At 40.5% G+C, this 12,825-nt stretch overlaps 1 protein-coding gene across 1 annotated transcript; it reads left to right on the top strand.

The window, feature by feature from the left end:
* Nucleotides 1–1,523: 1,523 nt before the first annotated feature.
* Nucleotides 1,524–5,119, top strand: LOC112574210. The gene is made up of 2 exons (XM_025255106.1): nt 1,524–1,843; nt 3,745–5,119. Exon 2 carries the CDS (start codon nt 3,772–3,774, stop codon nt 4,792–4,794), a length of 1,023 nt encoding a protein of 340 aa, XP_025110891.1. The 5' UTR covers nt 1,524–1,843; nt 3,745–3,771; the 3' UTR covers nt 4,795–5,119.
* The last annotated feature ends 7,706 nt before the right edge of the window (nt 5,120–12,825 follow it).

Here is a 12,825-nt window from a genome sequence, read left to right as displayed (position 1 = left end):
GAAGCATTACAAAAAAGAAGCAGACCGTCTAAGTCACGCGAGAGACAGACTCTCTGAATTCAACCTTTTTCATGTACACTTTCTGGAACAATTAACAATCCAATAGTCGAAAAATTGGAAAACCTGCTAAAAACTACAGAAACAACAGATAGGAGATTGCCATCGTGCACTGGCAAAACGCATCGACAATAAAGTAGAGTTGCTTACAAGCGCACTTTTCGATGTTAAAAAAAGAAAATGAAATGCTGAAGGCAACAGTTGAATCTCTGCAAAAGCAAAGAGTATTTGAAAGTGGAAGTTTGCAGATCAACAAGACACTCCCATTTATACAAGGAAGAAATAAATCTTCTATAGCAGTACTCACGGAGACAGTAAGAATCTACGGAATACCTGACGACCATAGAAACGAAACAGTAGAGGACTGCCACAGGAAAGTGCTCCATATTATCTAGTTAAGACTTGGTCTATCGGACATTCACCGTCAAGAAATTTCGGATTTGCACAGAGCGGAAAGGCTACTCAAAGACAGACCAAGACCAGTGAAAGACAACAAAGGACCTGCTACGACAAGAACCCAATCAAGACCCTCAGCAGTTGGCAAAAGATGGCAGCAGTCATGTGACGAACATCCTCCAGTGAATAATTCATTAGTGACTTCACTGTGTCTCAGTGTTACCCGAAAAGCGATCGTGGACTATTCTGTATCAATCCGCCCTCATTACCATTAGCTGGTAAGTAAGTGGTTTTCTTTTGCTTTCGTTTTTGTTTTTTTTTGGGGGGGGGGGAAGGGATGGAGACTTTTCAGTGCAACCATGGTTGGAATAGTGTTCGTTTCTTTGCGCACACTTTGAGACAAGACAGAATGAAGCCGTCATAAACGGTGTGTATACAAGGGAGAGGACGGAAGGGGTGTGAAGAAAAGAGGCTGTGATGTGAATATTTCAGTAGGTACATAGCGCTGTTGTGTGTGTTTTTGTGTTTTCTGTCTTTTCTGTGTTTTATTCTCTTCATTTATTCCGGTTGTTGATTCTTTTGTACTTCATAAGTTATTTACTTGTTTTCCTGTCCCTCGTATGCTGTCCTTGTTTAGTTCTAGTTCTTAAGAGCTAAGAGCATGCTCCTTAGGTGTGTGAGTATGCGCTGTACAAATTTTGCGTTTACTATTCTTCTTGTTGTTGTTGTTGTTGTTGTTGTTGTTGTTGTTGTTGTTGTTGTCCTTCAGACACATTAAATCAAGAAAGAGCTTTTAATCTGTCAATTCCAACAGGGTTCGAACCAGGTGTGCTTTCCCTTATTGAGTCAAATTATGCCGCAGGCTCCACTCCTAGTCGTGCCTTTCGACAAATCCTCTAAGTTTTCAGTTTCAACTTTGCAAACAGTGATGTTGTTACGGTTTCAGCAGCAGGGATTGTTTCATGGGGTGGGTTTCCTATCGCCACGCTCAACCCTCCGTCTGTATCCGCGCTTTACACTTGTCACATAATGTAGAGCCAGTAGTCTCGGTGTGGTTTACTGTCGGCTGCTGATGGTTCGCCGAAACCTAATAGCGGATCACTCCGCAAGAGACTAAGTGTTAGTCTCGGCTCACAGTACGTATGACCATGTCATAATGTCGTCATGCATGTCGTCATGCTCATACGTACTGTGATTAAGACGTAATACACGTATGACGCGGGCAGGGCTCAACATGGCGGACAACAGTAAATAGAGTTACGGGATCTTGTACTCACTAATGATGCCACCCGTACAACCATTTGTACCCGCCCTGAATACTCATTGGACCCTTACAACATTTGAGGTCAAGGGACGCTCTCCGTGACATCAGCCGGCGTTTCTCCCAGCAGTAAGTAGCCAAGAGCTGCAAGAAATTCTTTGTTTATCCGTCTGGCTGCATGTCAGCCTCCTGTCTATTTTTGAGTCTAACTTTTTGTACAATAAAGTGTGTTTACTACTTCGGCTATTTCCGATGACACCAAATAAATAGTTGTGCTAATCTGTCCTACTTTGCTATAACATGTAGCATACAAGAAAAGTGGTATTTAAACACTTTTGAACAGCTTTTGTTGTCGTCAACGATTGGTCTAACCTCTTGCTTTTTCTTGTAATATTTCATTATTACTACATCAAAACAAAACAAAAAAATTACTAAAGACAAGTTTAGTCAACAGTGAGTTTTTGATACATTTACACACACATACACATTTCCTTTTCTCCACCCAGAGACTAAATCCTGTAAGTATTTTTCGGTTCTCTTGCTTAGATATTTTTGATAGATCTGTCATCTGGTATTGGTCAATAGTTGAAAACGCGTGGAAGTTTAATAATATTATAAACGTTTCTCCTCCGCATCTCGTGAAATCTATTGTATGCGTGCGTACCCACGTGCATCTACTTATTAATTAAAATAAATTAATTAAATAGCCCATCATAATTATATTTATCAAAACAGGTAATCAAAGTCCTTCACTAGCAGAAACCAGACAGAATCAACCAATTCTGTACACGTGTACAGCAGATTGGCAATAACCAATTCTGTACTCACGTAAACCAGACAGTTTGTGACCAAACTGCTTTGTACACGTAACATCAGAACCTTATCATTATACATTTAACAGTTTCTGTCATAGAATAAGTGTTTGAAACTCATTTAAATGACAATGATTAATATTTAATATGGCAGACTGATAGTAAGCAAACATAAATAAACAAATCGTCAGCGATAGAGGGGATACAATCTCATTATTAAAGATATTTATATGAGCACTACTTGTATGCTGTTGTTAAAGACCAACCCGAATCCTGGAACATCTCGCGCTCCAAAGACTTTTCGTGTTAATAATAAACGCCATGAACACAAAATCATAAACAGATAAACGGTTTACGATGTATTTAATGAAAAGTGCGATCGCTGACTTATGGCAGCGGAAATACCGGATGTGACGTAGCGCTAGTGGTTTGCGAATGGTCTGCTACCGGCAACAAACATGGCTGCGCACGAAGTTTTTGACATGTACGATGACGAAAACATTTCGAAAGCGCAAACATACAGGAAAGGCCTGCATGTTGCCAGATGCGTTTTTTATGAGGCACTGATACATAAATTTCATGTTCTACTCATATTTGTATACAATTCTGTTGCTTGCTTTATTCTGTTGCTGTTTGTTGTTGACTGCTAGCATTGTTGTGTTGATGTGACCACTAGCGTGACGTACACAAAACTGAGATTTCGCGGTGCAGGCTGATTGCAGGTGCAAATCGCGTACATTGGTACTGGATAATCATATAACGGACGCGTCGGACTGTAATGATAATGACAGTGATGGCTATTCTGGACCACATTGCGCGAACGTAGTATACTTAGCTGCGCAAGTCATGAGATATAGAGTCATGATATAGAGCCCCGCAAGGGTCTGTCTCGGGTGCAATACTATTTTATTTACTATGTCCCCTCTGTCTAATGTAATTTCCCGCCATTCCATGTCACGTGTCAGTTTTGCTGATCATTTATCAGTCACCTCCACTAAACTACTGGAATGCGATTGCTCAGAATGCAATAATTAGCACACACAGGCTGGCACATGGATGTCATTTCATAAACTACGCAAGACAAACTCGAAAATCAGCGATTCATAAAGCAGTTTGTGACTGATATATTAAAATATACAATGCTAGGAAAAAGTCATATCAGACTGTTCCTTTCAAAACTCGAATGAAGACAACTGAGCTGTTCTCTTACTTTTGCAGGTAGAAGCATCAGAGGAAGAAGACTTTATGGATGTGTCTCAGAATACTTCCATAGAGCCTAACGCACACTTCTCCAAAACACTTCCGTATCAACCTACCCATCTCCGTACCATCGATTACGTCATTATAACGGTGTCGTATCTGGGTATCATGGGTAACGTGGTGTCACTGCTTGTGTGGAGAACCCACAAGACGTACAACCCCGTCATCTTCCTGTTCAAGTACCTCGCCGTCGTCGACATCCAACATCTTGTGTCGATTTCTTTCTGGAGGATTTTTGTTTTGTTCCGCCGCTACTTCTCCGACCACACTTATTTTACAGTGCTTTTCACAACGTACGGCATAGAATTCTTTGGACAAGCTTTGTCTTTGCACACGACACTATTGATAGCAGTGTGTCGCTTTATCGTTGTGTCCAGACCTCTAGAGGTGTACAACGGCACTCTTCTAACACGATGTCAAGTCATTGTTGCCTGTGTGGTCCTATTTTTTTGGTGCCTTCTTCTTGCCGTCCCATTTATCGTCATGACATTAATAATTTTTAACGATAAAATTGATAAAGGTAAAACTTCATACTTTTTTCCACTCATTTTCGCTTTTTGCGAACTTAGTGTTATTACTCTCTTGATGATCGTCTTCGATGTCCTTCTTCTGAAAAAACTTTATTCATCAACAGCGCTGAGATCATCACCAGATTCACCACAATCTGGAGAAATACGCTATAAAGGTCGGCGGGTGACGGTGGTCGTGGTGTTGATGTCAATGGGCTCTATACTGGCCTACCTTATTACTGGCACTTGTGTAGCACTTGCTTTTATTTATCTCCATTATACTCAAGAAGAAAAAACGAAAGATACCGTTGAGACGTTGATCACTACTTATGAGTTTTTTGAGTCGCTGAACTCTAGCATTAATATCATTTTTTACCTTGCATTTTTCCAAAATTTTCGCAAAGTGTCTCCAATCGCTGGAACAATCATTGATGTCACTGAGTCGTCGATTCCGACGAAAATACCAAGGAGCAAAAATGTATCAGATGGTACATGGTAGATAGAGGTCCATTCTAATGTTATCTTAACTACCGCCATATCGTCATGCTGGTAGTTGTCATCAACAATAGTGTGTATCTTGTAACTACCTCACAGCTCCAAACATCCTGGTCACTAGTAAAAAGAAAATGTCTAACTCAACTTCCTTTTAATACCTTGTCAGAAATCCTCCTACTCTACAATTTGTTTACTCTACTCCATGTTGTTTATAACTAAAAGCTCTTCATATCACCCAGAATTTTTGTGAGTTGCTTACTTGTGCATGTCAGAATAATGTAGTCAATCCCCGTAACCAGTCAACGAAGAAAAGTATTTTTCACAAACCATTCAAGACGTTTGTTGTCATTTCCACTGTCTGTGAATTCGAAATACACTGTGTAGTTCATGTTTGTCAGACGAGCAATAATTTCATTGATGTATCCTAGGCTGTATACTGTCTCGTCACTTTATGGAATGCACATTTTTAAAATCATATAAGGTCGAGAATCACGATGTAGTCCTTCCGCAGCTTTGCATCATTGGGCAACTCTAGCTTTCTGTGTTTATCACGTGGTGAGGGCAATGGACTGGCACAGACCTAAGGCTGTAGAGTCAGTTCATGAACTTTGAGATTTTGATTAAATACGTGTAAAGGTGAATCTGTGTCTAGGAATTCAAATTGTTTCAGTCAATATTAGTTTGAAGGGTCAGAGAGTGAGTGACGGTCATGCATGGAGGAAGGACGTGTCACAACGTGTCTGTGACTTCGTCCGGTCACAAAATGTGTTTTTTAGACCCAAAGTGAATGTTCGGCCTTTAAATCACAAAGGACAGTATATTTATGGAGACTTGCTGTGTCTTTGCTTCAGACTAGGAACGGTTTTTAAAATTTAGAGTCCATAATGTGACCCAAGAGATGTCTGCAGCAAGAAGGCGAAGTGGCCCGTACAACATGCGACTGGTCAACTACTGACCTGTGGTCACCAATGAAACTGGTGTTGGACGACTCGTGGCCTGACTTTGCTTGTAGGTCTTGTGCTTTTGGCGCTGTGTTGTCGCTGTACTATCCAACAGAGGCAGGAAAATAGTAAATACTGGCTCCGCAAAAAGACAAGAAGAGGAAACAAGAATCAAACGCTGAGGAAAGTTTATTTAGTACTCCCCAGAAACTGGGAGAGATAGAAGCAAGAGAAAGCCGTCAGAAAGAGAGAGAGAGGGAAGCATTACAAAAAAGAAGCAGACCGTCTCAGTCACGCGAGAGACAGACTCTCTGAATTCAACCTTTTTCATGTACACTTTCTGGAACAATTAACAATCCAATAGTCGAAAAACTGGAAAACCTGCTTAAAACTACAGAAACAACAGATAGGAGATTGCCATCGTGCATAAGCAAAACGCATCGACAATAAAGTAGAGTTGCTTACAAGCGCACTTTTCGATGTTAAAAAAAGAAAATGAAATACTAAAGGCAACAGTTGAATCTCTGCAAAACCAATGAGTATTTGAAAGTGGAAGTTGGCAGATCAACAAGACACTCCGATTAATACAAGGAAGAAATAAATCTTCTATAGCAGTACTCACGGACACAATAAGAATCTACGGAATACCTGACGACCATAGAAACGAAACAGTAGAGGACTGCCACAGGAAAGTGCTCCATATTATCTAGTTAAGACTTGGTCTATCGGACATTCACCGTCAAGAAATTTCGGATTTGCACAGAGCGGAAAGGCTACTCAAAGACAGACCAAGACCAGTGAAAGACAACAAAGGACCTGCTACGACAAGAACCCAATCAAGATGCTCAGCACTTGGCAAAAGATGGCAGCAGTCATGTGACGAACATCCTCCAGTGAATAATTCATTAGTGACTTCACTGTGTCTCAGTGTTACCCGAACAGCGACAATCGTGGACTATTCTGTATCAATCCGCCCTCATATAGCCAGAGAGCTTAGATATAGAGAGGGTGCACTCCTTTATCCTTACTTGTTAACAAAAGTAGTGACGGAGTTGCGTCCCTTCGAAATGGGGTGCTACGGCGCAGTTGCTACTATCAACCACTACTAAACAAAGTCGTCGCTAGCAGTGTTTATCTTTGGAGTAAATGTCTAGGTGTTTGCGATATCAAATGACCTTTATCTAAGAACAGATTTTTGTGTCTTCTATTCATGAGAATTGCTTAGATGAGGGTAGTTTGGGAGATTTTAATACATGTATGACAGCTGACTATATTTAAATAGGATAACTTTTATAAATTCAAACAGCACATCCATGAGCACAAATTTGCATTTATTTAAAATCCATAAAAATCTAAATTATGAGAATTTATGAATATGAGAAAAGCAGTTAAAAACAGACTTACACATGAATATAAACATGCCACATTCAGAAGACTTGCTCACATACTGAGACATATAGATTTCTGTTTACATACAAGCATGCAGCAATAAATTCTCACACAAATCATAATAATCATAATTAATAACAAATCATAATACTGCTATTAATAATAATGTATATATTTATATACATTCATATCCCTTATTGTAAGAACATTGGTGAACAATTTAAAGATAACAGCTATGCTTACTATGAAATATACAGCAAGCAGATACTCAAAAGCAGACCTGGGCAAAGGCCGGCCCGCGGGCCGGATCCGCCCCGCCTCCTGTCTCTTTTTCCCAGGAAGTAACTGGTCAATATTTTTACAATAGGCACACTCTGATATCTTAACTGTCTCACTCTTCCATCAGGCTGCACAGTTTTTCTTTAAGATTTGTGATCTCCGTCTTTAATTCAGCTTTTGTAGGAGAATCTGGCACAGTTATAGAGCATGAAGGCTCAACTGCAATATCTGCTTGTTCTTCTGCAAACAGATGTATAAAAAAGATGCTTATAATGTACTGGACAATATCACCCCTCATCTTATAAATATTTTCTTAATGAGTGAAAAAAAGCAAGAAGACATGATTTAAAAACAATTACCACGCAAGACTACAGCTTTCTGTGAAATCCTGGGCTGCTTTGCGGAGGTAGGTTTGGACATTCTGTCCATTGGTCGCTTTCTTGAAGAAGTTACCTACAAATACAGGTACACGGAAATGTGATTTACAGATTTTGCACCTATTAGCATAATGAAAAGGAGTTAACAGTAACCAAAATATCCAATTGATCTGTATGTAGAATCTGGACAAACACACACACATTCAAACAGACCTTTTGCAGTGCAAGCTATGATCATCATTAGCCTTATGTGCCAGTTAGAGTGATCTCTCATGATAAATGTTAATTAAAAAAATAAAATATGACAGAAACAAAGGCCCATGATGGTAAAATATGTCTTTGTAATATATATTGGAATATATTATTATCTAATAAGCATAAGTTATCAAACTTGCATGGGGATTTGGAATGGAGAAAAACTGTGGGTACAGCATTCCAGACAAGACTTTTTTGGGGGTTGGATAGTTGTACTGACTTTCCTCGAAATGATCCGAGCAAAGACAGTAGCCTTTTCCATACACATCAGATGGTGTAAGATGGTCAAAATCTTTCCTTCGCGTAAAGTTCATCCATATTTTGCACCTGTTGTAGTAATTTTTTCAATATATTAATAACAAATAATTTTTTAACACCTCACCCCAGTGACGAATGCCTTAAATGAAAATACTATAACAAATTTAGATAGGTTTGTAATCAGATAAGTGAGAATTCATCACACAGTTTCACAGTATAATTTATAATATCAGTAAAGTCGTTTTAATAATCATAGAAATCGAGCAAACGCATTGTAGTAGACTGCTCTCAACTACAGTACACTTATGGATCGTAATTTGAGAATAAATTCGTAGCTTACCTCTCTTCGTCCTTTGGGAAATTGTGGAAACGTTTTTTCTTTTGAGGTTGATTTAAAACTGGCAATCTGACAGTTTATTGCAGAGCAAAATTGCCCACCTTGCATAAACGATCGCCTTGTGCCATGTTGTTTCTTAGCATCCCAGTACGAAAGATAACTCTAACCGACGAGTTTTCCCTGCGGTCGCGAGTGAACCCTCTCTACATCTAAGCTCTCTGATATAGCTACCATTAGCTGGTAAGTGCGTGGTTTTGTTTTGTTTTCGTTTAATTTTTTTTTTGGGGGGGGTGGGGGTGGAAGGGATGGAGACTTTTCAGTGCAACCATGGTTTGAATAGTGTTGGCTTCTATTCACACACTTTGAGACAAGACAGAATGAAGCCGTCATTGTCACATAAACGGTGTGTATACAAGGGAGAGGACGGAAGGGGTGTGAAGAAAAGATGCTGTTTTGTGAATATTACAGTAGGTACATAGCGCTGTTGTGTGTGTGTTTTTGTGTTTTGTGTATTTGATTTTATTCTTCGTTTATTCCAGTTGTTTATTCTTTTGTACTTCATAAGTTCTTTACTTGTTTTCCTGTCCCTCGTATGCTGTTCATATTTCGTTCTAGTTCTTAAGCACTAAGAGCATGCTCCTTAGGTGTGTGAGTAGCCCTTCTGCGTCTTATGAACGATCTTCTGTGCAGTGCGGATGCAGGGAAAGTGACTCTTGTGGTCCTCCTTGATCTGAGTGCGGCCTTCGATGTCATTGATCACACCACTCTTCTGACTCGTCTCCAGATGGAGGTGGGCATTGGTGGTTCCGCCTTGCAGTGGTTCCATTCCTACCTCAGTGATCGCACACAAAGGGTGATGGTCAATCAAGCTTCTTCAGTGACAGTTCCATTGCTGTGCGGTGTCCCGCAGGGCTCTGTTTTGGGCCCGGTTCTATTTTCTATTTACACATCTCAGCTTGGTCCTCTCATTGAGAAGCATAATGTGAACCGTAAGATGTTTGCAGATGACACTGAACTCTATTTTTCATTTAGTACTGACAGTGAGTCGGTGCGTGAGGCAGTTTGTGCTGTAGAAGATTGTTGTTTAGAGGTCAAGTCTTGGATGTTGAGGAATAAACTCAAGCTTAATGATGAGAAGACAGAGGCGATGCTATGTGGTTCCAAGCTTAGCCTTAGCAAAGTCTCTCTAGACTCTATCCAAGTGGGTCAAGCTAGAATCCCCCTCTCCAGCTCCGTACGGAACCTTGGACTCTATGTCGACAATCTTCTTACTATGTCTGATCATGTCAGTTCTGTGGTCAAGGCATGTTATTTCATATCCGCACTCTTGGACGACTCCGACCCAGTCTTAATAAGAAGACTGCAAATGCAGTTGCTGTGTCCCTCATCGGTTCTACATTAGACAATGCCAACAGCTGCCTCTGGGGGATTTCAAAGAGCGAGTTGTCGAGGCTACAGCGAGTGCAGAATACGGCTGCGAGGATAGTTGCAGGAAAGAAAACAACTGACCACATTACTCCTGTACTACGCGACCTACATTGGCTTCCTGTGGAGAAGCGAATTGAGCACAAATTGTTAACTTTGACCTATGGCTGTCTTCACGACCTTGCGCCTGTCTATCTACAAGAACTCATTCGCTGTTACCAACCCCAGCGGAACCTTCGTTCAGCAGCCCACTTCAGACTTGAACGACCGAGTGTTCAGTCAGGGAATGCTAACAAGAAGACTGCGGGTTTCAGATCCTTCTCCAATGTAGCCCCGCTTTTGTGGAACTCGCTTCCCCTCTCGACCAAGGAGTCTGATAGTATTGCATCTTTCAAGAAAAATCTTAAGACTCACTTGTTTAAACTTATTTGAAGTTATCATTTGACCTGCAGTTTGGTGGCTGCTGGGATCACCGCGCATTGAGCGCATCTTTGTGATGCGGATACTAGCGCGTTATAAAACTACATCATCATCATCATCATCATCATGAGTATGCGCTTTACAAATTTTGCGTTTGTTGTTGTTGTTGTCGTCGTCGTCGTCTTCGTCGTCGTCGTCGTCGTCGTCGTCGTCGTCGTCATCCTTCATACACATTTAATCAAGAAGGAGCTTTTAATCTGTCAATTCCAACGGGGTTCGAACCAGGTGTGCTTTCCCTTATTGAGTCAAATTATGCCGCAGGCTCCACTCCTAGTCGTGCCTTTCGACAAATCCTCTAAGTTTTCAGTTTCAACTTTGCAAACAGTGATGTTGTTACGGTTTCAGCAGCAGGGATTGTTTTCATGGGTGGGTTTCCTATCGCCACGCTCAACCCTCCGTCTGTATCCGCGCTTTCCACTTGTCACATAATGTAGAGCCAGTAGTCTCGGTGTGGTTTACTGTCGGCTGCTGATGGTTCGCCGAAACCTAATAGCGGATCACTCCGCAAGAGACTAAGTGTTAGTCTCGGCACACCGTCACCAGTCAGCGCTCTTTCCCTGTCGTCATATTCACAGTACGTATGACCATGTCATAATGTCGTCATGATCATACGTACTGTGATTATGACGTAATACACGTATGACGCGGGCAGGGCTCAACATGGCGGACAACAGTAAATAGAGTTACGGGATCTTGTACTCACTAACGATGCCACCCGTACAACCATTTGTACCCGCCCTGAATACTCATTGGACCCTTACAACATTTGAGGTCAAGGGACGCTCTCCGTGACATCAGCCGGCGTTTCTCCCAGCAGTAAGTAGCCAAGAACTGCAAGAAATTCTTTGTTTATCAGTCTGGCTGCATGTCCGTCTCCATGTCTGGGTTTGAGTTTAACTTTTTATACAATAAAGTGTGTTTACTACTTCGGCTATTTCAGATGACACCAAATAAATGGGTGTGCTAATGGTTCCTACTTTGCAATAACATGTAGCATACAAGAAACGTGGTATTTAATCACTTTTGAACAGCTTTTGTTTTCGTCAACGATTGGTCTAACCTCTTGCTTTTTCGTGTCATATTTATTATAACTACATCAAAACAAAACAAAAAAATTACTAAAGACAAGTTTAGTCAACAGTGAGTTTTTGATACATTTACACACACATACACACTTGGTTTCCTTTTCTGCACCCAGAGACTAAATCCTGTAAGTATCTTTCGGTTCTCTTACTTAGATATTTTTGATAGATCTGTCATCTGGTATTGGTCAATAGTTGAAAAACGCGTGGAAGTTTACTTATATTATAAACGTTTCTCCTCCGCATCTCGTGAAATCTATTGTATGCGTGCGTACCCACGTGCGTGTACCAATTAATTAAAATAAATTAATTAAATAGCCCATCATAATTATATTTATCAAAACAGGTAATCAAAGTCCTTCACTAGCAGAAACCAGACAGAATCAACCAATTCTGTACACGTGTACAGCAGATTGGCAATAACCAATTCTGTACTCACGTAAACCAGACAGTTTGTGACCAAACTGCTTTGTACACATAACATCAGAACCTTATCATTATACATTTAACAGTTTCTGTCATAGAATAAGTGTTTGAAACTCATTTAAATGACAATGATTAATATTTAATATGGCAAACCGATAATAATCAAACAGATAAATAAACTAATCGTCAGTGATAGAGGGGATACATTCTCATTATTAAAGATATTTATATGAGCACTACTTGTATGCTGTTGTTAAAGACCAACCCGAATCCTGGAACATCTCGCGCTCCAAAGACTTTTCGTGTTAATAATAAACGCCATGAACACAAAATCATAAACAGATAAACGGTTTACGATGTATTTAATGAAAAGTGCGATCGCTGACTTATGGCAGCGGAAATACCGGACGTGACGTAGCGCTAGTGGTTTGCGAATGGTCTGCTACCGCAACAAACATGGCTGCGCACGAAGTTTTTGACATGTACGATGACAAAAACATTTCGAAAGCGCAAACATACAGGAAGGCCAGCATGTTGCCAGATGCGTTTTTTATGAGGCACTGATACATAAATTTCATGTTCTACTCATATTTGTATACAATTCTGTTGCTTGCTTTATTCTGTTGCTGTTTGTTGTTGACTGCTAGCATTGTTGTGTTGATGTGACCACTAGCGTGACGTACACAAAACAGATTTCGCGGTGCAGGCTGATTGCAGGTGCAAATCGCGTACATTGGTACTGGATAATCATATAACGGACGCGTCGGACTGTAATGATAATGACAG

The sequence above is a fragment of the Pomacea canaliculata genome, linkage group LG10, assembly GCF_003073045.1.
Source record: "Pomacea canaliculata isolate SZHN2017 linkage group LG10, ASM307304v1, whole genome shotgun sequence".
Classification (NCBI taxonomy): domain Eukaryota; kingdom Metazoa; phylum Mollusca; class Gastropoda; order Architaenioglossa; family Ampullariidae; genus Pomacea; species Pomacea canaliculata.
The sequence above is the reverse complement of the archived record's forward strand: the minus strand, read 5'-3'. Positions and strand labels throughout refer to the sequence as shown.